The 24,563-nt window shown below is 36.0% G+C and overlaps 1 protein-coding gene across 3 annotated transcripts in view; it reads left to right on the top strand.

Moving 5' to 3' along the window:
• ADGRV1 (adhesion G protein-coupled receptor V1) overlaps positions 1 to 24,563 on the top strand; it is a 541,343-nt gene that overhangs the window by 64,458 nt on the left and 452,322 nt on the right. For all 3 annotated transcript variants that reach the window (XM_032335763.1, XM_032335762.1, XM_032335765.1), the window contains 9 exons: positions 177 to 357; positions 1,089 to 1,252; positions 2,342 to 2,465; positions 4,072 to 4,338; positions 9,073 to 9,199; positions 9,985 to 10,202; positions 10,825 to 11,568; positions 14,171 to 14,544; positions 24,052 to 24,228. In XM_032335763.1, the coding sequence (XP_032191654.1) occupies positions 177 to 357; positions 1,089 to 1,252; positions 2,342 to 2,465; positions 4,072 to 4,338; positions 9,073 to 9,199; positions 9,985 to 10,202; positions 10,825 to 11,568; positions 14,171 to 14,544; positions 24,052 to 24,228 (2,376 nt within the window). The remainder of the gene's footprint in view (positions 1 to 176; positions 358 to 1,088; positions 1,253 to 2,341; positions 2,466 to 4,071; positions 4,339 to 9,072; positions 9,200 to 9,984; positions 10,203 to 10,824; positions 11,569 to 14,170; positions 14,545 to 24,051; positions 24,229 to 24,563) is intronic.

Below are 24,563 nucleotides of genomic sequence, written 5' to 3'. Positions count from 1 at the left end.
ACTTAATTGGTAGGAGAATGTTAGACAATTTTTTTAGGAATGATATAAGCTCTTTTGTTTTTTTCTGTCAGTGGGATGTTTCTGGAAAACAGTATTAATATTCTTGAATAGATACATTTTTATTTGCTTTAAAATTTCAACTTTATATTTTTCCTAATTTGACATGTTCATTTTAGTTGGATGAACACTATTGGGTGGTCCTCAGCAGCCATGGTGAACGGGAAAGCAAGTTGGGAAGTGCTACGGTTGTCAACATAACGATTCTAAAAAATGATGATCCTCATGGGATTATAGAATTTGTCTCTGATGATCTAATTGTTATGATAAATGAAAGTAAAGGAGACGATACCTATAGTGGTAATTTATTCTGCTTCTTATATTCTAGTACTGTTTACTGAAGAGGAAGTTAGTCATTTTTTAGTTTATTTCTTTAGTGAATAGTTACTTTTAGTTGTCCATCTGCCTTAAAAATTACATATAGTACAGCTATAAATATTTTTAAAATCATATTTAGAATTCCTGTTTTTATTTCTTACATCAGTATTGTGATGATAACTGATGATTTCAGTTATATTTTGATTTCAATTAACCATTATGTGGTAGAAGTCAAATACCGAAGAATGAAGCGAGTCAAATAGGAAAGACTTTAAAACTGAGAATTACTGGTAGGGAGCTATTACAGTGCCCTGAAATGAGAAGGATCTTATTTTTAGAGCAATGTCTGTCAGGTGAGAAAATTACTTTTGAGTGTATAACTTCCTCTAGAAGCTTTTAGCTCATATCCTTGTAGAACTTTGTCATAGGTCCACCTAATTAATCCCCATTCTGTTCCCTGTGCAGAATGATTTTTAAAACCCCAAACTGTGATAGAAAAGATCAAGACCATTTATTTTATAAATGTTATACCTGAAGAAAGAAGACTAGGTTACTACATTTAGATACATAACTTGAGGCAATCTAAGCAAAAGTTTGATTTTTATTAAAAAGAGTTCTTACTTTTACTTTTGTTTTATGAGCAGTTTCTTTACTCATCATTTTAGAATTGTTAATATATATTCATATATATTATACACATTTGTATTTCACAGCTGTTTATGATGTAATAAGAAATCGAGGCACCTTTGGTGATGTTAGTGTATCATGGGTGGTTAGTCCAGACTTTACGCAAGATGTATTTCCTGTCCAAGGGACTGTTTTCTTTGGAGATCAGGAATTTTCAAAAAACATCACCCTTTACTCTCTTCCAGATGAGGTAAGTGTTGCATATGTAACTCTCTTTATTTGTTGTCATTGCTTAATATTTATTTTTTATTTAATAATTAGATATCTGGCAATATATTTTGTCATCAAAATATGTGATAAAGAATGCAGGTATGATAATTTCTAAATAGAAGCCAAGAGAGAAATATTTTTTGTTTCCCTGAAGGCATCTTCAACTCTTAGAGAACTTGCAGTTGCCAGTGACACTGCATAGATGTTAAATATCAGGGATTCAAGGTGAGGTTAAGTTCTCAGCTTATACTTTGGCCATTTGAAGCCAAGGGTACCATCTACCAAATATCCTATTGGTGCATTCTCAGAATCAGGACAGTCATCAGATGGATCATGGACCCAGGGCGGTGGTCATTTTATTGGTAATGAAGAGAAAGAACTTAGGATCAATGGGAGTGGACCTTTCTGAGCAGAGCTGTGTTTAAATGGTCCCAGAAGGCTCTTCTTTCCCTTGGGCTTGTTCCTTAAGACATAAAATTCCAACAGTCTTCTATTTTAGGATATGAAGAACACTAGCTTACATGGTGGAATGAAAGAGAAATAGTGTCCAACTAGAGATTTATATAGGCTCAGAGATGGTGGAGAATCTCATCTTGGTAGGGCATGGGAATGAGGTCTTTATGGGTGAAGCTTCAGTGAGGTTTGTAAGAGGCCTTTGAGAGCTAACTCAGCTTTTGTTACTTTTATGAGCTCTGTTCTAAATGGGTTAAAATTCATTTTTCTGTTTTTTTCTTGTAAATAACATATATCCCATCTTCTTACAGAAATAATGTGACCTGTGTGGCATTTATATTTTTTGCTTTTGTAGGCAAAATCTCTCTCTCTCTCTTTCTCTCTCTCTTTTTTTTTAATCACATTTTATGAGTCAGAAAGAAGTGACTTTTTGGATGACCTGCATATTAGAATGTTTTTTTGGGTCTGAGTCCTACTTGAATCAGAAATGGTGATGGACTTTAGTCCTGTCATTAATAGAGCTATTTTTTAAAAAGATAAAAATAATTTAGAAATATATAATGGAATTATTTATACAAATCACCTAACTTAAAACATGTGTCATATTTTCCAAAAGATTCCAGAGGAAATGGAAGAGTTTACCATTACTCTACTTAATGCCACTGGAGGAGCTAAAATAGGAAATAAAACAACTGCAACTCTGAGGATTAGAAGAAATGATGACCCCATTTATTTTGCAGGTGATGTTGCTGTCTTTTTTGAGTGAGCTTACATCTTTTTAAATAGTAGATATATATGTTTTCAATAACTTTCATAATTGAACATTTTCAATTCAGCACAATGGAAACTTATTTGAATATGATTTCATGATTTGTTTGGATGATCATTATTCAATCCATTTGATGTTTTAAGAAATATATATATATTATTTAAAGATTTTATTTATTTATTTGACAGAGGGAGAGATCACAAGTAGGTAGAAAGGCAGGCAGAGAGAGGGGCAAGCAGACTTCCTGCTGAGCAGAGAGCCCGATGTGGAGCTCCCCCTTCCAGGACCCTGGGATCATGACCTGAGCCGATGGCAATGGCTCAACCCACTGAGCCACCCAGGCACCCCAAGAAACATTTTTAAAGGTCTTGTGAAGGAAAAAGAAAATAAAAAAAACAAGTACTGTTCATTAGCTTTGTTCTTCCTCTGCCTTCAAATTCCAGGGTATTTCTTTTGTGTTTGTGTAAGAAAGGATACTCTTCCATGAGATTTCTTCCAGTTCATGGTGTAGCCAGTTCATGGTCTGGGTATTATACCTAATTGATGCTCACTTACTTAAAACCTCATCTTTACTGGACATGTAAATTAAGGCTTCCCCATTCTTCTTTAGAACTCTCTTTTGCCACCCAAGACATTTCTTAGTTTTTATTTTATTTTAATTCAATTATAGTTAACATATAGTGTTATATTAGATTCGGGTGTACAATTTAGTGATTCATTACTTCTGTACATCACCTGGTGAACTTCTTAATACCGTAACCTATTTCACCCATCCCCACCCCCCACGTCCCCTCTAACATTTAGTTTGTTCTAAACAATAGTTTTTTCTTTATAGGTGACAGTTTTTAGTTTTATTTGTGAACTTAATTGGTATCTAATTCCTTCCCTTTTTTTTTTTTTTCTTTTGGAAGACTTTGTTTATTTATTTGACACAGAGAGAAAGAGAGAGTGACACAAGCAGTAGAGAGCAGGCTCCCCGCTGAACAGGGATCCCAATGAGGGCATGGTTCCAGGACCCTGAGATCACGACCTGAGCTGAGGGCAGACGCTCAGCTGACTGAGCCACCAGGTGCCCCAGCGTCTAATGCTTTATTAAGCTCTTTTTTGCAAGCTGTTCAATTTATAATTGCAGGAATCTTTTAAAGATCTTAAATTTTATTGCTTCATATTTTCAACCTCCAGTTAACATGTATATAATGAATTAGTCCTGTGCTCAGCATTCTAACTGCTGTAGCAAAATTAAAATATAAGGTATCAGGGTTTATTCTCAAGGAAGTTACAATCTAGATTTGGAAATGAGGTATATGAAACAGTAGACCAAGGATTTCAGATAGCAACTAATTTACTGACAACTTAGAAGTTGAAGACAGTGGCTTCTGTAGGAATTAAGGCAAGGGGAAGCTTATTGACTAGAAGTCATCAGAGAAGCCTTCATGGCACCAGAGCTGAATCTTTAAGCAAAGACACAATGGAGGGTATTTGTTTTGTGGGCAGGGAGAAACATGAAGTGATATGAAAATATATAGATGGGATCAGAAAAGCTCACATGTTTCTTCTTCTCTTCATCAATATTTCAGAACCCCGTGTGGTGAGAGTTCGGGAAGGTGAGATTGCTAACTTCACAGTGCTCAGAAATGGATCTGTTGATGCTGCCTGCACCGTCCAATATGCTACCATGGATGGGAAGGCTACCGCAAGAGATGGAGACTTTGTTCCCATTGAAAAAGGAGAAGTCCTTGTTTTTGCAGTTGGAAGTCGAAAGCAGGGGATATCTGTATTCATTAATGAAGATGATATCCCAGAAACAGATGAGCCCTTTTATATTATCCTCTTTAATTCAACAGGTAAATCAATTATATTTTTATGGCAGACCTCTTGTTTTAGTGCTTTTATCAAGATGACATTAATTGTTTAACTGTCATCGATGACTGTTTGAGAGCAGAATTGCGTATTTTATTGCTTTCTTGCGGGAAAGAGTGAAGAATGTGTGTATTGAATCTTCATGTACCTGGTATACTCTGTGGCATTGTTTTCAATCTTTTTCCACAATGTAGCACACAGAGAAAAGTATGATATCATGTAAGGAATAGAAATCTTCTAGCTAAGGCTACTCTGAGCCTTGTTTAGTAATCCTAGGTCTTAGGGCATCAGTATTCTGTAAGCCCTTGATCTTCTAGCATGGCACCGGTCATACTGGCTGGGAAGCCACCTGTAGATGTCTATTTGGTAATTCTCTGGAGCTGTAGCCATAATGAAAGATAATTTGCAGGGGGGAATAGATGGGCTCTTTCTTCTTCTCTGTACTATATGTGAAGCAGGATGTTTGGACCTCAGTAGTTGGGTCCTAGAATATTTTGGCCCGACTTTTAGCAAATTGGAGAGGTTTTAGCTTGTTTTTATATTTATTCATTTAAGTGTACAAAGAGCTGTTTTCTTCTGAACACTTTGAGAATAAGTTGAAGACAGAATACCCCATCATCTCTGAATACACTGGTACATTTTTCCTACAAAGACGTTCTCTTATATAACCACAGTATAATCATTAGTATCAGGAAGGTAATATTAACATCGTCATTGCTTGAGATACCCTTCAGATTTCTCCAGCTGTCCCAATAATGTCCTTTCTATTAAAATCATGCATTGAATTTAGTTGTCATGTCTCTAATCTCTTCAGTTTGGAGAAGAGATTTCCTTTATAATACAGGAATTTTATAATACATATTTATATGATTATATAATACATACATACATATGATTACATAATACATATATATGTATGAATACATAATATATTTTAATAATATATAATATGATATAAACCTTTATAATATAGAAATTACAGGCTAGTTATTTTGTAGAACATCTTCCATTTTAGGTCTCTTTGATATTTCTCCATTATTATTAGTTTTAGGTTTTCATAGAATTGATTCTTTGTTCTTCCCATCTCTTCAGTTGACACATGATATTGTTTTGTCCCTTTACTGCAGTGTTTTTTTGACCACAATTTAGGTGGTGATTGCCAGGCTTCTCTCTTGTACTTTTTTCTTTGAAACTAATAAATATTTTGTGGGAAAGATGGATTATGCAAATACCATGGAACTCCTCAGACTTTCACCCTTTATCAGTATGGACTCATGATTTCTGTTTAATGAGTGGGTTATATTTCACTATTATTTTTTTTGTTCTGGTGGTCAAATTTTCCCAGATTTGGCTAGTGGCAGCCTGTTTGAGGGGACTTTTTTGTCTTTTTGACAGGTCCCTATTATTATGTGAACATTTTCTTATTCCTGGCACAGCAAGCTGTTCCAAACTCATACTTTTCCTGTCACAACCCTGAAATTAGTCATTTTTCCAAGAAGCCCTGGTTCTTTTTAGTGAAGATGTTATTTAGAAACCAGAATCTGGGCACTAGGTAAGCTTATTGTTACTGAGTTATGCTCCTTCTAGGACCTTCTGGTGTACAGAGATTGAGAACATTTTTATGTAGGTATGTATTTCCATAGACATACATCTACACTTTTATATCTGCAGTTCTATATCCAACTCTATATTGAAAACCATGAGTTCGCAACAATGTTTCCATTTCTGCCTATTGTCACAGGGTTTGTTGTAGTTTTTTTCTTTCCATGTTTATCCCTCCCTTCTCGAAGAGTGTGAAATTCAGCCCTCTTTACTTTTAATATATTTACTTCTTTGATTGGGTCCCCTGGACCTACTCCCATGGCTTCTTTTACCCTCCTTCCACAGTGAGATTGCCTTTCTTACCCCACAAGCGTTCTGGCTTCCTGCTCGAGGATCTCTCCATCCGCATGTGGATGCCTTCCTATTCCACTCAGACTCCAACATCCAACAGTAAGGTTTTCTCCCGTGGAGATGCCCTCCTTACCCCTCCTTGTGCTGGGTCACTGTCATGCCACAACTGTCCACCCTTACAGTGAAGGCCTATCTATGCTTTACCTTGTAGCTTCTGTAATGAAATATTCCAAAAGAGGAAAATGAAAAGAAAGAGGTCACTTAATTTTTGTTTGTGCTGCCTTTCTCCACCATTTTGTCTATCTTTCTCTTTCTCTGGTTTTGTCTCTCTATTTCCTTTCTCTCTTTCTCATTTTCACATGACTTAGTAAGAAAATTTTAAAAAGTATCATCTTACCATCTTATGAGAAACAATTTAACTTTATAGCATAATCTCCACAAAAGAAATTTAGCAGTTGCAGAAAAACCCACAAATTAGGCCTTATGTAGACAAAACACATTTTGTTGAATTCAGTCATTGTCCTAAAATTTAAATGAAAGAAATTACTACAGGTCAAAATAATTTTGGTGATATAAAAGTGAAAAACAGAAAAAAAAAGTGAAAAACAGAAAATTTTGCTGTCATGTGTAGAAAGTGGATGAAGAAATGCCATTGTTTTAATATCGTTTACTGTAGAATAAGTTCTTGATTCCATTTATTACTTTGGTGTGATTCTGGGGAAAATTACTGTGTCCCAAACATCTCTGAGGTCAAAATGTCACTGGGTTCAAACTCTTATCAGGAACAAAATGTCATTATGATTAAAGTAGTGGATTGGAACGTCAAAACCTCTTATAAAGAGAATGGAAAATCACTGTGCAAGGAGAGGGTTGGCATTTATTTTGCAAAATGCATCATTGGGGAACTATGTAATTGGTATTGGAAGAGAGAGGGATGGAGAGAGAGGTGTTATTGGATGGCTGGACTGAAGTATACTGCCACTGCATTTGTCTTCAGTATTTTTCCATATGTGGCGGCATCTGAGAATCTAATGACTTTAGCTATGAAGAGTTGGATGACATAATTTGTGCTTTTACGTCCCTTCTGTGTTCTTTATCTTCCACTTGCCTCTCCTCATTCATGATGTCATAACATCAAGGGCGATCAATGGCGGGAGGGCTGGACGGGCAGCATCTCCAGCATGACCTCGTGGTGGCAGTGGGTATCTGTGCCTGATAGTTAATATTCATGGTATATATCCGAGATTGAATTATTGGATCAAAGGATGTGGCCATCCTCAGAGCCCTTGTTAAATATTGTCCATTCCCCCTGTGGAGAGACAGAATGAGTTTTTAGTACCACCTGTGACATGTTGCAGGACAAATGCACGTGATAGCAGAACCCTGACAAAATTAGATTTTGTTATTTTTGTTTTTCTTCAATTTTATGATTATTTTTAGTTTTCTATTACTTTATATTGTCAGCATTTCCTATACAATGATTTACTATTTTTTATGTTTTTTCCATCTTTCTTTTTTAAAAAAGGATTTTATTTATTTATTTATTTCCCTCTTTCCTTCGGCTAATTATCAAGTAAGTTTTAGTACAGTTGTATATTTATATAAATTATTTTTAATGTGCTGGTTTGCTACATGTAATTTCTGATTTTATAATTTTAGTTTTAGTGTTGCCTTCTTCTGATTTTGAAAGTTTTCTTTCTTTCAGTTCAGCTAACATTCATAAATAAATTTTGTGTACCAGTTATGGAGCTCTACTCTGCTAGGGCATAGAATTGATTAAGAAGGGTTTGTTCAAGGATCTTATAGTAAAATGTGTATGTGTGTATGCATGTTTGTGTGTGTGTGTTACTAAACTAATGTGATAATCGTTATGATAGACTGACAAAGTGGGAAGTGCTACAGGAACACAGTGGAGATGTTCTTACCTTAACTTTGGAATTCAGGGAAGAATTCCTGAGAGATATGTTGCTTGAACTGGTCCTGAGGACTAACAAGTGTTGAGAAAAAGTGAGGAGGAATTTTGCTTACATAGGGAGCAGGAGAAGCAAAGAGGAAGAGCTTTGGACCTCAGGGAACTGATGAGAAGAGAACTGATATCTTGGTATAACAGGACTGACACACTCTGGATGGAACTCAAGTGGAAGAATCAATTTTAGCACAATTAAGATTGCTTTGTTCTGTGTATGACAGAATCAAACTACTGCCTGAAGACAGAGATTTAAAGGGAAATGCTCAAGCTAGTCATTCCAATTAATATGAACTGGAGTTTTTTTTTTTATGTTATGGGATGATCCTTTTATTATTTTTATGAAATCAGTCTACCTCCAAACTTTGGAATTAGATAAAACTATGTTTTTGATTTCTAATTAAACTGTTGAAGCAATATTCCTATTGCGAGGGAAAGTATCATGTGTGTTTTTCTTTTATTTTAAAGATTTTATTTATTTATTTGATGGACAGAGATCACAAGTAGGCAGAGAGGCAGGCAGAGAGAGAGGGGAAGCAGGCTCCCTGCTGAGCAGAGAGCCTGATGTGGGGCTCGATCCCAGGACCCTGAGATCATGACCTGAGCCAAAGGCAGAGGCTTTAACCCACTGAGCCACCCAGGCGCCCCATGGGAAAGTATCATGTGTGTTTTTCAATGAAGTACGTCTTCACACAAAGACAAATCACATTAAACTTGTTTAGGCATCTCTCTCTTACTTATGACCTTCAGTGAGGAAATGCTTGCTGAAATATGACCTTCATTATAAAACTTCTTAATTTAAAATATGAATTTAACAGCAGCTTAACTACTCCTTTGTTGTTTTGACTTTTTAATTTAGGTGACACAGTGGTATATCAATATGGAATAGCTACAGTGATAATTGAAGCTAATGATGACCCAAATGGCATTTTTTCTTTGGAGCCCATTGACAAAGCAGTAGAAGAAGGAAAGACTAATGCATTTTGGTAAGTGTATTTGCATAAGGTAAATTCAAAATTGGATAAAATAAAACCTTTAGTATGCACAAGTTTGAAATATTGTTACTATTTCAAAAATTTGAAATTAGTTAAAAATTGAGTAATTTCAAAGCTGGTAGTACAAATGAACGGTAAACTTGATGTTGCTGCCACTTGTTTAAAAAAAAAAAAATACTTTAAGGGCACCTGGGTGGCTCAGTTGGTTGGACATCTGCCTTCGGCTTGGATCAGGATCCCAGGGTCCTGGGATCAAGCCCCTCATCGGGTTCCCTGCTCAGGGGCAGTCTGTTTCTTCCTCTTCCCTTCACCCTGCTTGTGTTCTTTCTCACTCTCTTTCAAACTAATAAACTCTTAAAAAAAAAAAAAATGACTTTAGGGGTAAAGGGAAATTATCATACCCACTCTCCTCATCCCAAATTCTGTCGTCTGTCAGGATGGAGAGACTCCAGCTATCTGAGGTCTTCTCCTTTACTTTTGAAAAACTTTTGCCAGTTTTCATCTAAATATTTTTCATTTGGGTTTTGGAATTTATCCCTCAGTTTGGACTTGAAGACTATGACTTTTAAGACTGCTTCTCTTTGTTATTTAAAGTTCTGCCTCTTTCTCTTACCATGAGATTCATCATGGTTACTCAGTAAGGACTGGCTGACTGGTTTATATTAAAGACAATAAACAGAAAAAGAATATTTCTGAGATAACACTGAAAGGTATCATTAGAGTAAAATTCACTACTTATACATTTTTCATAAAAATTAATTTTCTTTGTTATGTAGGATTTTGAGGCATCGAGGACACTTTGGCAATGTTTCTGTGGCTTGGCAGCTGTTTCAGAATGATTCTGCTTTGCAGCCTGGACAAGAGTTCTATGAAACTTCAGGGATTGTTAACTTTATGGATGGAGAAGAAGCCAAACCAATAATTCTCCATGCTTTTCCAGATAAAATTCCTGAATTCAATGAATTTTATATTTTAAAGCTTGTAAACGTATCAGGTGTTGTGTTTTTCCATCTTTTTTTATTTCACTACTGAAGTTTAATATTTCACAAGTAAATAATTAGAGCTGTATAGAAAATGCAATTAATGTAGAAGTAAGTGTATCTTGATTATTCAATTTTAAATGTCAAAAACACCCTTTTGACAGAAGTGTTATTTTTAACATTCATTTTGTGGTCTTAGCTTGATTAAATTTTATGGATGGAGACTTACATTCATCTTCAAACTTGTAAACAGATTTTTTTCATACCAAGTAAAGTATCTCCAATAAAATATTAATGGAAGTTAGGAAGTACACATTCATGAAGCTTAAAGCTTGGTCTTTGTACCATTTAAACAATTTAAACGATCAATTTTCCCATCACTTTTGGTTTTCAGCACAGGAATTAAAACTCCCTAGTTAATATCCTCTTTTCAGACTTGATTATTAATGAAATTATTCTGAACCAAAATACACCTGAAAATATGATGAAAATCATATGGTGACACAGTTGTTCCATTGATCAATGAATATATTATTTAACCAGAAGTTTGCTCATCAGATTCCTTTTGTCTTCCCCTTATATTATAAAGTACTTCAAATTCTGACTTCTTATTCATTATAAATCATCTTTTTACAGGTGGATCCCCAGGTCCTGGGGGCCAACTAGCAGGAACCAACCTTCAGGTGACAGTAATGATTCCATTCAACGATGATCCTTTTGGAGTGTTCATCTTGGACTCAGAGTGCTTAGAGAGAGAAGTTGCAGAAGATGTACTCTCAGAAGATGATATGTCTTATATTACCAACTTTACCATTTTGAGGCAGCAGGGTGTGTTTGGTGACGTACGAGTAGGCTGGGAAATACTGTCCGGTGACTTCACTGATGGTTTGCCTCCAATGGTAGATTTTTTGCTGGTTGGAATTTTCCCTAGCACTGTACATTTACAGCCACACATGCGGCGTCGCCACAGTGGAACAGATGCTTTGTACTTTAGTGGACTAGAGGGTGCATTTGGAACTGTTAATCCAAAATATCATCCTTCCAGGAACAACTCAATTGCCAACTTTACCTTTTCAGCTTGGGTAATGCCCAATGCCAATACAAACGGATTTGTTATAGCAAAGGATGATGGTAATGGAAACATCTACTATGGGGTAAAAGTTCAAACAAACGAATCCCATTTGACACTTTCTCTTCATTACAAAACTTTGGGTTCCAATGCTACATATATTGCCAAGACAACAGTCACAAGGTATTTAGAAGAAAATGTTTGGCTTCATCTTCTAATTATCCTGGATGATGGTATAATTGAATTCTACCTTGATGGAAATACAATGCCCAGAGGAATCAAGAGCCTGAAAGGAGAAGCCATTACTGATGGTGAGTGTCATCTTTATAAATAGGATTCTGAATTTTGGATCTTTAAAAATTCTGATTTCTTAAGAAGGCTAACAGGTATTAAAAAGTCTGCTTGTGTATTGGTTTAATTTCTTTAAATAAAACTTACACCTTCTAAGACCATAAGTTCTGTACTGGGTGTTGCAGAAATGAATCAGGCAGTGTCTGCCCCTGAGGTACGTAAAATAGGTTCTGGGAGAGAGAGATGCAAAGAGATCACTTCAGCGTGTTGTGGAAGAAAGGAAAAGATTATGATGGAGGAATATTTATCCTTCCACTGGTAGGAGGAGGGATGGGGCATGATAATTCTATTTAGAAAAAAGAGCAGAGAGGTGGAAATGTGAAAGAGCATATTGTGTTTGGGGAATTCTTGCTTGGGAGGTCTTGTTGGAGGTGGAGTAGGTGGGCGTAGGTTAAAGAGGAATCAAGAAAGAAAAAGTACTTTTAAAAGCCCATCAATTACAGGGTTGTTTTGTTTTTTGTGTTTTTTTTTTTTTTCAAAGATTTTATTTATTTATTTGACAGAGAGAGACACAGTGAGAGCTGGAACACAAGCAGGGAGAGTGGGAGAGGGAGAAATAGGCTTGTCACTGAGCAAGGAGCCGGATGCGGGGCTCAATCCCAGGACCCAGGGATCATGACCTAAGCCGAAGGCAGACGCTTAATGACTGAGGCACCCCGGCGCCCTTACAGGGGTTTATGGTATCAGTAGATAAAGTGCTGAATTCTATGGAGAGCTTTGAAGAAATAATCTTTGTTGTATTTAAGCTGGATTATTGCTGTTTCTTTTAGAACTATATCTTTGTGCATATTTAAACACAAACATTGGTTATCTCCATTATAATCACCATTTCCTTCCCAGGCCCCCTATCCTAGGATGTGATCATTTTTTTTACTTAGAAAGAAAGTAGAACACAGCTTGTACAGTTATAGCTTAATAGAATAATTTCCTTCTGAACCTCCTGAACCTCCTGAACTGGATATCTGGTTGTATTTTGGTCCCAGTAGAAAAAAAGACAGGCAAAGGAAACAACATGTACACACTACTGATTTCAACCACAAGGATTATGTTTATAGCACTTTGTAACATTAAATTAATCACCTTTTGATTGTGTGAATACGTTGATTCATTTGGTTATGGCATGTTGTTAGAACGAGTGAGAAAGATTGAGGAAAGTGAGAGCTGGGTGTTTCTTTTCCCTGTTTAGTTTACTGTAAGGAACTTAGGTTATTTTTGTAATTTGTAACTTGGAAAGGAGAATTTTAAAGTTTATATAAAACTTAAATTTACTGATGAAATATATGTTTAGTATAAAATATATAAAAGTGTACATGTTGCAACTATACAAGTAGATCAGTCTTTAAAACTTTAAATGCATCAGTTTCAGTACCCGTGTAGCTAGCCCCCAGAGCACGAAACAGCATTCCAGAAGCCCCCGGCTCTTCTCCAGTCACTAACTCACCAGCCTGCCCACCTTCTATTGCCATTTCCAAGAGCATAAGATTAGCTTCTCCTGTTTTTAAATAGTAAATAGTTTTTAATATAGTAATAGTTTTTAAGTAGTTTTAATTGTTTAATAATTTTTTAAATAGTAAATAGAATTGAGCAGTGTGTATACTTGAGGGCCTGGCTTCTTTTGCCCAGTATTGTTGATAATGTTTATCCATACTTCTGCCTGTTGTAGATATATTACTCTTACTACTAAATAGTCCACCCAGAACCACTGGAGAACGCATGGGGGTCACTGTGATAATGATGCAGGTTACTTCTGACTACCCTGAAAGAACCACCTGGGTAGTGACTTGTAAAAAAAAGGTGCCTTGAAAAAAAAAAAAGAAAAGGTGCCCATGGTGGATGATTTTGATAAAAAAAAAATTGCTTATACTTTTTCCCCCCAAAACACTGCCAAGCTCTCATCTTATATAAATGTCTTACTTGAGTTATTGGAGAGGGAATAAGTAAAGAAGTAAGAACTGGTAAATTTTGAAAAAGATTGTTATTGATATAGAGTAATATAATCGGGCTGCCTGTTGTGATTACCATGAACAAGTCTGTAAGACTTGCCTATGATACCGTTACTGGGAAGGAATACTTCTTTTTCTACTTCCTTTGCATTAATTGTTTGGATAAAGAGTTATATTTGGTCCATGAAAACTGTTGTTGAATTCTCACAGCTTTATTTAACTCAAGATGTATTTCTAATAGATTAAGCCTTGACGTTCTCAAAGAATAGTAATAAAAAAGTTTAAAAAATTGTGACTGAATTGAATCATTGCATTCTTAGGTGTGCAAGGAAATTTTAAAATTTTCTGGAAGAAATGTCTATCTAAATATACACCGATACAAACATGTATACATATACACACATATATACACATGTACAAAATATTTTAAATCCCAGCAATTACAGATTCATGTCTCATTGTAACAGAAAGTAACCTTTATTTGATTATATACTCGTTATGTGTTTTACTTATCTAATAAAACCTCTCAACACAGTTGCTTCACTTTCTGAATTACACTTGTAATGTGGGACAGGATTCTTGTGGATATTTTAGCAATTAAACCCATTTCTAATTTCAGGTCCTGGAACACTGAGAATTGGGGCAGGAATAAATGGCAATGACAGATTTACAGGTTTGATGCAGGATGTGAGGTCTTATGAGCGGAAACTGACCCTGGAAGAAATTTATGAACTTCATGCTATGCCAGCAAAGAGTGATTTACACCCAGTTTCTGGGTATCTGGAGTTCAGACAGGGAGAAACTAACAAATCATTCATTATTTCTGCAAGAGATGATAATGAAGAGGAGGGAGAAGAATTATTCATTCTTAAACTAGTCTCTGTATATGGAGGAGCTCGCATTTCTGAAGAGAATACTACAGCAAGATTAATAATACAAAAAAGTGACAACGCCAATGGCTTGTTTGGTTTCACAGGAACTTGTATACCAGAGGTAAGTAGTGAGCTTGGGGAATTTTGGAGTTAATAATTCCTTGTAGGTGGATTTGTTTGGAAGTTTGGGAGTGGGCTTTCTTTCATTTGGTAAAAGTGCTTAAGTATCTGCTATAAGCCCTGAAGTATGCTAGAGTCAAAGGTTGCAAAAGTGAATTATGAAGTCTTTGCTCTTATAAGTTCACAGTTTGAATCAGAGGATTAATCAGCTGATAGAAGTAATACCGAGTTAGCAAATGAAACTTTGGCAGTTATTTTTAAGGATAATATACTTCACAGAATGCACAGAATATTCCACCTGTCATTTACTTTGGCTACTCTCTGGATACTGCATAAGTAAGTGAAATGATATGTATTGAAAGCTTCTGAATAATAGTAATTGAAACTTTATTAAAATGTGATTTTTTTGAGGGTTTTTGTTTTTGTTGTTTTTTTTTTTTTTTTTTGGTGAAATGTACTTGAGTAGTTACAACATTCCTCCGTGTTGGGTGTGATGCCTTCCTTATCACTTTTCTTGGCCAGCTTTCATTCATTAGGCTGTTTTACTGTCCTTATCAGTTTCTTCCAAGTTTTCGAAGATTCGTAATCATCTTGGTTTCCTGTTCAGTAATGTGAGATCTCATGACACCACTTCACAGGTGTTGAGTGTGACAACAGCTCCATACCCATGAAGGGACGCCAAGAAACAAGAGTCCTTCCTTTGCAAGTCGATTCTTGTAGATTTAGAAGGGCACTGTTGTAAATTGAAACAATTAAGAAAGCCATGAATTAATAGAGGGTGAAATAGTATCGTGGTCATAGGCCTGATTTAGCTCAAATTGGGGAGCTAGCTCTCTAGACTGTCTTAATGCCCTTCTTAGCTCTTTGGTTTGGTGATCATCATAAGTGATTTTCAAATAGTGGGCTTTTTCTATACCAGAAATACTAGAATACCCTACACTAGGGAGGGCAGATGTCATACAAATGATAACTTAAAGAAGAAATATGTTTATCTATAATGATAATACTTTTAATTATTCAATCATTAAAGAATTTTACATGTTAGATTTTTTATATACTCGACAACCTACAATATAACCGCAACACATATTACTTATGATTCTTTTCACTTAATAAGGTTAAAAACTGAAGCTTAGAGACCTGAAAAAATAACCCAAGTTGAATTAAATAAGACAGAATCAATGCCTGATTTAAAGCTTGGCAGTTCTCAGCACTAAATAAATATTAGTTTTACTTTTTTTTCTCCTAAGATACAGTAGGAAGAACTGGAATTTGAACCTATGTCTTGTGACTTCTAGTTTTGTCTTTCCCCCTATTTTTAGTATCATCATCTCTATTTTCAAAAAGACAGGTGGCTTCATCAGGTTGTGAGACCCATTAAGGTGCCATGTAAAATCAGCTTCCCTTTAATTCCCTTTATGACCTGGCATCTGCCACAATAGCTCTGGCTTCCTCCTGGTCAGCATACTTGTCAGACTCCTCTTTGGTCAGTATGTTTCAGTCAGACTTGCATGTTTCAGTTCCAGTCTTGGCACTTGGGCTTCCTTGCCTCTAACTGGAACACTGTCAATCCAGATCTTCAGAGCCAGTCATTCAGCAGTTCTAAAGACATCTCCTCAGTAAAGACTTGTTTGTTTAAGGTAATCGCCCATTCCCTTCTCCCAACTGGTTGTTCTCCATCTCTTCACCTGCTTTTACATTTTTGTAACATTGATTATACTCTTAAATTTCCTTTGTTATTTAGATGTCTACTTCTTTATTGGCTATCCCTTTCTATGATAGAGATAAAGGAACTCTGAATGTAATGAAGTCTTATTGTTCTTTATTGTATCTCCAACACCTAGAATGGAACATAATAGGTATTCAATAAATCTTAATTGAACTTATGAATGTATTTTAATAATAAGACATGGGAAAGCTCATAGTTCAAACAACAAACACATTTAGATTCAGTTAGCTACATAAACAACCAAACCAAACCAAACAAAACATAAATGTCAAAACCCTGCCCAAAATGAGGAATAGGTTTTGTGTGTTTCTCTGGCTTTGTGGGCCATTGTAATGAGTTTTTAATGCTGGCTTGTCTCACAAGTTCCACTGATAGATTGTGTTGGTGTTGGTTTACCTCCATGTAGGTATGTAGCTTTGCCTGTTTATAAAAATCTTGGAATTTGAACAGGACCAATCAAAGTCTTTAATTGCAGAAGAGAGAACTTTGCTATGTGGGCCACAACACCTATACTATTAGAACTTCTGGAAAGGAAGAAAAACCAAATGAGAGGGAAATAAAATATATCTATATTGGAAAGAGTAAAGTTTAGATGGTTTATATAAGAAAGCATTGTTGAGTCTACAGATTCAACATTGGAATTTGTCAGGAATATTATAGAATTTTCATTCCTGAAAATATTAAGAGTGTAAGTTTGGAATTCATATTTTTATCTTGGTGTGATTTGAAGACAGGAGTAATATTACTCTTATCATCATCAATATTTATTGATTGCTTACTCAAGTTGTGACTTGAAGTACAAGGCAGACCAAAGGGTTTTTATGTATTAGTGTCTGATTTCACATCGCAATTAAATTCTAAGAAACTACCACTTGTCAAATGAATATAATGTGGAGGAGGAATATCTATAACTATCTGTCAAGACTATTTAAATCCTTTTCTGGTTACATATGTCTGTGAAGATGGATATTTTTCATATATTTCAACCAAATAACAAGTAACAGCAGAGAAATTGATTGTGAAAGGAGATATGAGAACCTAGCTGTCTTCTATTAAGCTAGGCATTGAAAGAGATATAAAAAATATAATTCAGTGCCCCTTTGTCACAAATTTTTTAGAAAATATAGTTATTCACATAAAATACACTGCTTATATTAGCATGTAATGAGTTTATTATTTTAAAATGAATTAATATATCAATATTTACGTTCTTTTCAGTTTTCAATAGTAAAATGGCAAATATCATCAGATTTCACCAACATTAGCAAAAACCTCCTTGGGGTTCTTAATAATTTTTTTGAGTGTTTAGGGGTGTTGAAACTAAAAATGTAAGAATTGCTGGTTTACTCTATGCTTGGAATTGTCTGCAGGGTTTAAATTTTGTAGATATTTGCTTGATTTTTGGAAATAAGAACCACTATTGCTTCCATAGAGTCTTTATTGTGTTGTTGCAGTGACAGTGAAAAGTTAATTCTTTTTCTTATTCCTTCAAAAATGCTGAAGGCAGTCAAGGTATTTAAAGACTTGTAAGTCAGGTTATGCTTTTACAATTTCATAGATTCATGAAATAAAATAATACGAAGGTTAAAACGAAAGCATAATCACACCTTAAATAATTAGAATATGCAGCATATGACACAGTCTGTACTTGCCATATTCAAAGAGTAGATAATTATTTTGTGATTTGTTCCATCTTACCCAGGTACACCATATTCTTCTAAACAGCAGGTGCTTAATAAATTATAATTGGAAGAATGAATAAACCTGTATGTTGTTGAGCGCCCTGATGGGGCCATGCCAAGTAGGATTCCAGGTGGTATCTGTATTGAACAGATGACTGAGTTTTGTTGGGTCTGTAGCATAGCAACCACATTCTCATGTTTTCGTCCTGTGTTTTGTTTTTCTGTGTAATCTTTGATGTTACTTTCCCTCCACCTTTTTTTAACACTTATTTTTGTATGTCCTACAGTCTGATATACCCAGTAATATAAAGTAATGAGATTGCTTTTCATAATGTTATTTTTTATAACTAATACTTGGATTGCATTTTATATTTATTAAACTCACAGCTTAAGAATAAATTTAGAGACATTTTGAGAGGATCTTTATAAAAATGAGAATATTATTTAACTTGGACTATGTTTGTTTTTAAGCGCCTGGTGTATGTTATGTGAAGAGGCTCCTGTAGATATAAGTGATATTGATATAATCTGATATCACAGATCATTACCTAAGTGTGAAACACAATAAAAAATTAATTGGATATGTAATTTTAGGCATTAGCTTTAATCTTCTATTCCAATACAGAAAGCCAATTTATGGCTCAGTGCATTATTTTTTTCTGGGAAAATATGTTTTAAAAACTTTTCTGATGGTTAAGCTTTGTAATTACTCTCCTGCAAATCTGAAGATTGAGGAAATTTTTGACTCAAAAGAAAACAGCAGTGACTACTGTTCTTTCTTTTGAAAAACTGATTGATGGTGGTTTTGATGATTATTTCTTGATGTTTTGCTTCTCGTATACGGGCCTAAACATTTGCTTATATCATGATTCCAAAGGCAAATAGATGTATAGAAACATCTAATTGTTTCTAACATACATTAGATGTATATACAGAAAAAATATTTTAACTCTTTATTTCCTGTCTTAATTATCTTCTGTCATTAATAATGCCGTCATCTGGTTCAGTATTTCCCAAAGTATGTGTGTGATGACCTTAATCAGAAATAGCTCATGTGTATTCCAGAACACCATTCCTGACTGAGGACTCCATTTCTGAATCAGAATCTCTGTCAGGGAGATGGGATGGGAATCAAAAATCTGAATCAAAAAATATCTTTTTAAAGTGGAAAATTTCATATATGTATATATAAAAAAAGAGAAAATAGAATAATGAACCCCAGTGACACACCAGCTAAGCTTCGACATTTATCAGCCTTTTGTTAGTTTTCTCTCTCTCTTTTTTTTTTGACTGAATTCATTTTTATTTATTTATTTATTTTTAAAAAAATAAATCTTTTTTTTTTTTTCTCAAAGATTTTATTTATTTACCAGAGAGAGAGAGGGAGAGAGCAAGCACAGGCAGACAGAATGGCAGGCAGAGGCAGAGGGAGAAGCAGGCTCCCCGCTGAGCAAGAAGCCCGATGTGGGACTCGATCCCAGGACGCTGGGATCATGACCTGAGCCGAAGGCAGCTGCTTAACCAACTGAGCCACCCAGGCGTCCCCTGAATTCATTTTTAAAGCAAATCTCAGACACTATGTCATTTCTCTGTAAATTCTTAAGTATGAACAGTGGATTTTTATGGACCTTTGACATTTGAAGCTTCTTCCCTATCGGCGAATTGTAATTTCCTTTATTGAATACATTATTAATTCATTAGATTTTCTGTGAAACTGTTATGTGTAGCACATATTTGTACACAGTTGTATTGGGTATAGACAGCTTCTTCTTTTTTTTTTTTTTAAAGTTAAAATTTGTAGCTGATACATTTTAGTTAGGACTTTACTAAATGAAAGCGTGATTAAATAGCTTTTCCCCATGTGATTCCTGCAAGTAAGAAGCTCCTTTCTTAGTCTTGGGTGCTGCATGGTAATGCTCATTGACTTGGTAAGAAGTTGTAAGGAGATACAACGATTCCTGAATGTATCTTTGGATCTGTTTCATCCATGCCTCCAGCTAAAAGGGGGGAGTTCAATATTCATATATTGGGATTAGTGGCTTATTAATATAACTCATTAAAAATGTTCATTCTGGTTAAATTTTGGGGTGGAATAATAGGACATATGTGTTCCCATTATGATAGGGAGCAAAATGGGTGGAAATTTTTTTTCAATATGTAAGCATATGTATTTCTTTTTTTTTGTTAAGATTTTAATTATTTATTTGACACAGAGAGAGAGATCACAAGTAGGCAGGCAGAGAGAAAGGGGGAAGCAGTCTCCCTGCTGAGCGGAGAGCCCGAGGCAGGGCTCGATCCCAGGACCCTGAGATCATGACTTGAGCTGAAGGCAGAGCTTAACCCACTGAGCCACCCAGGTGCCCCATCATATATATTTCTTGATAAAATGAGAGAATGTAGCATTATTTTTTGTAATTGTGTATGTATCTGTATGTTTGTCAAGGAGAAGAAATACAAAAATTTTACAGTACTTAATGTACAGGTACCAGAGAAGGTACTAGTTTTATCTCCACCCAAATCCATGAGGTATCATGATCTTCATTTTAAGGAGAAATCACGTGCCAAGTGATAGAGTGAAGAAACTCAGGACTTTGACCTTAAAGCCATACTCTTCCCATCACACATTTATGTACCGGCAGCTGTGATGAAAATGCTGATGTAGATGCCTAGGTAGAAGGTGGGGATTAAATTAGATGCTTATTGAGCACTTGGGTTTCTGTGCTGCTTCCCCTTCTCTGCAGCCTCAGGATTGGAAGGCCCCACCTTCAGAGCACTCAGTTCTGCCATCATTTCTTTGAGGGGCTCCTAAAGATCACTGCACTATGCCAAATTGAATAGAGAAAACAGAGAATGTAAGGGGCAAATGGGTTAGACTACTACTCAAAAACTTAGTGACATGTAAAAGACAGGGACCTAATAAGCAGTTTTTTTTTTTTTAAAGGTTTTATTTATTTATTTGACAGAGAGAAACCGCAAGTAGATGGAGAGGCAGGTAGAGAGAGAGAGAGAGGGAAGCAGGCTCTCTGCTGAGCAGAGAGACCCATGCGGGACTCGATCCCAGGACCCTGAGATCATGACCTGAGCCGAAGACAGCGGCTTAACCCACTGAGCCACCCAGGCGCCCCCTAATAAGCAGTTTTATACAATGAATTTCAATACTTAATACTGCAAGAAATGTGGTATATAGCTAGGAAAAAACCTTTAAGTTTGCTAGGAAAAGCATGCATCAGAGGAAACTGCAGGTTGTATATTCTTGTGAAATAATAGAAGGAGGGTTATCTGACATCGGAGGGAAGATTGTCACATTAGTGACATTAGTGAAGTATGGCCAGAAACATGTGTGTTGCATGAAGTAACTGGTAGAAGTTTCAGTTGTGCTTGTGTGTTCCCCCGTGGCTTGTTTCCAGTCAGTGCAATTTTCTGTGTTCACCGTGTTTCTTGTTGATGAAATCATATAAACAAATGTGAAATCCATGTTGCAGATTATGGATTATGGATTATGGATTATCCATGTTACGCTCTCAGATACAGGAGTTGCATTGGAACAGTTTTATGATTTCAAAACCAATGTTACATCATAACTGATTATACTTGGTCCATTTCGTTCCATCCTATAGTTCTCTTGTCATCTCATCCAGTCTTTAAATAGCATTTATATAATGATATATTTATATACCATTTGTATGTGGCCTTAAATACTATTTGCATATTGATTCCTTCCAAATTTGTCGTGTCAATCATGACCTCTCTCCAAAGTCCCAAACTCATTTCTCTAGCTGCCCACTTGACACATCTCTTGGATATTTCATTCTGGACATGTTTAAAAGTCAGCTCTTTGACCTTTACCCCTAAAACCTGTAACTAACTGGTGGAGGAGGGAAAAATCAAGCCTGCTTCACCCCATCCTGACTTGGCTTGATTTATTGGAGCTTGCTAAAAGTGGGCCACCACTACTCTACTTCTCCATTCACAAGTGGCTCTGAAGGATGAGGGCAGAGCAATGAACAGCTCACTTAGCCATTCATCTTATGTGAAGGGAGAAATGGCCTGAAGTTATGAAGACACAATTTGAGCAGTGCTAATGACGTGGTCTGGCAGGGGCTTGGGATCATCAAGACTAGAGACAATGAAATTTGGGATGGAAGTGAGCACTAAGTGTGGGGCTGTTTTATTCCAGAGAGAACAAAAGCTCATTATTATTGGAATTATTTCTTGGAATTAATTCTTACTTTAGCTAATAAGCTTATGTTCTTAGTAGTCTGCCAGACCATCTTTTGAAGGCTAAAAGAATGCCTGCTGTGTCCATGGGGAAGCCTGCCTCAAAGGGACTTATTTTATGTGAAGGAGGTGTAACAACAGGCACACAGTCATAGGATTGTCATAGGATTGTCTGCCCTTACTCTATACCACATCACCTGAAGCAGCTGGCTTATGACAGTAATGGGATGGCCAATGATAGACACAGCTAATGTGCCAGCTCAGGGACTGCATCTTGTAGGGTGGGTGTCTTGTCAGCCATGATCTTGTGTGTATCCAGTGGCTGATACCTGTCCAGTGTTCCCTGTACGTAGGCTACCTAGGCTGAGGGGGCAAGAGGTAGAAGTAAGAGTGGCCCTACGTCCATCACTTTTGGTGACCAACTGCCAGAATTTGTGTTTCCCACTCTTGTGTTTTAGGTTCTACTGGATTTGAAGTTCTGATTCTGGGTCGGGGGTGTCTACCAGGAGACACACTGGGGACTCCCCTAAACAACCACCTGTCATTTTGGGCTTTTCATTCCAGGACCCGCAGGCAAATAAAAGAGTTACAGTATTGTCCAGAAATACTTGGTCTTGTTTACTATGGGGCACCTAAGGTTGCTTTTACTCTTTGAAGTAAGGTTGTTGAACCTCAGGATTTACTGGAACATATCCTGGTGCTTCACTGCTCATTGGCAACTGTTTTGATTATTGCCTATTTGTGGGTAAATTTCAAATCTGTTCTTTCCAGCACGAACGTTGGCACCAAACTGACCCTATCTAATGCTGACAGAGGTGTTTATGATTGATAGGAAAAATAGAATGATATTTTCTAAATTGGGGTTTGTATTTTGAGCTCTATTCATTGAGTTACAGTACTTTTTTCTATGAATTACATAAATGCTTACTAACATAAAAATAAAATTGGATTAAAAAACTAAGAATTTAAGAATATGAAGACTAGGTGGCGGTCATTTAGGTGTCTGACTCTTGATTTTGTCTCAGGTCATGAGATTGAATCCCATGTTGGACTCTGAGCTGGGTGTGGAGCCTGCTTGGAATTCTCTCTTCTTTTGGCCTTCCCCTGCTCATGTCCTCTCTCTCTCAAAAAGTAAAAATAATAAAAGTAATTAAAAGCTCTTCTAACTTCTTGCTTAATATAATTTTTAAGAATTATCTTAAGTGTTCAGATAGAAATATTTTCAGTCTTAAAAATACCTACAGACATGTGTATACATATGTATATGTGACAAAACTGTAAAAATATATTAAGTATAACATAAGTGCCCTCATTGACCTGACTTTTGTCTCCTCACCAGATATTTCTCAAGGCTCTCGCCACTTGTTACTTCTGCTGTTCTCAGAATTATTTCATGAAATCCATATTACCTTTTATCCATGTTCTCCCTGATGTCGTGTTCTACTGTCTACCCCTTACTTCCTCCCCCCATTTGGTTTGTCTATGCTCAACTTTCATAAAACTTTGAGTTTGTCTTCCTCTTTAGATTTATCCACAGAACGGACTGCATATTTTTTTTTCTTGTAATCTTTTGTACCATAGTGTCCAGCATAGTGCCTGGCACATGTGCATGTATGTGCGCATGCGTGTGCACACACACACACGGAATCAATGAATGAATTACATGTACAGTGAACTGTTTATAATAATTCCATTAGTAATTTCTGTATTTTGTATTTTTGTAAAATGTATAAAAGACAGACAAGAATGTAGAGCTCTCCTTAGAGTGTTAGAAAGTTACAGAATTAAGGTTATGGTAAAAGGACTCCATGAAAGTATTATAATTTTATCACTGATTTGAATTGGTGTGTACTTATAAATAATTTATGTTCAATTTCAGATTGCAGAGGAGGGATCCACCATTTCATGTGTGGTGGAGCGAACCAGAGGAGCTCTGGATTATGTGCATCTGTTTTACACCATCTCACAGATCGAATCTGATGGCATTAATTACCTTGTTGACGATTTTGCTAATGCCAGTGGAACTATCACATTCCTTCCTTGGCAGAGATCTGAGGTAAATGCTACCTTCTTTGTTTCCTTGAAAGCCTATTAGAAAGCTTTTCTTTATCTGTTGGTTCTGTAATTTGTTTGCAGCATCTTGCTATTTAGGCAATTTAAAGTATTTAGATCATTAGGTAAATACCATGGTTTAAAATGTTTTTGTATTTATTAAAGATTTTATTTATTTAAAGAATTTATTTATTTATTTAAGAGAGAGAAAGCATGCTGGGGGTAGGGGGTAGTGGTTGGGGGTGGAGGGAGAATCAGACTCCCCATTGATCAGGGAGCCTGACTTGGGACTCAGTCCAAGGATCCCAAGATCATGACCTGAGCTGAAGGTAGATGCTT

This window comes from Mustela erminea, chromosome 3 (assembly GCF_009829155.1).
Source record: "Mustela erminea isolate mMusErm1 chromosome 3, mMusErm1.Pri, whole genome shotgun sequence".
Classification (NCBI taxonomy): domain Eukaryota; kingdom Metazoa; phylum Chordata; class Mammalia; order Carnivora; family Mustelidae; genus Mustela; species Mustela erminea.
Note: the sequence above shows the minus strand (reverse complement) of the source record. Positions and strands in the feature narration are given on the sequence as shown.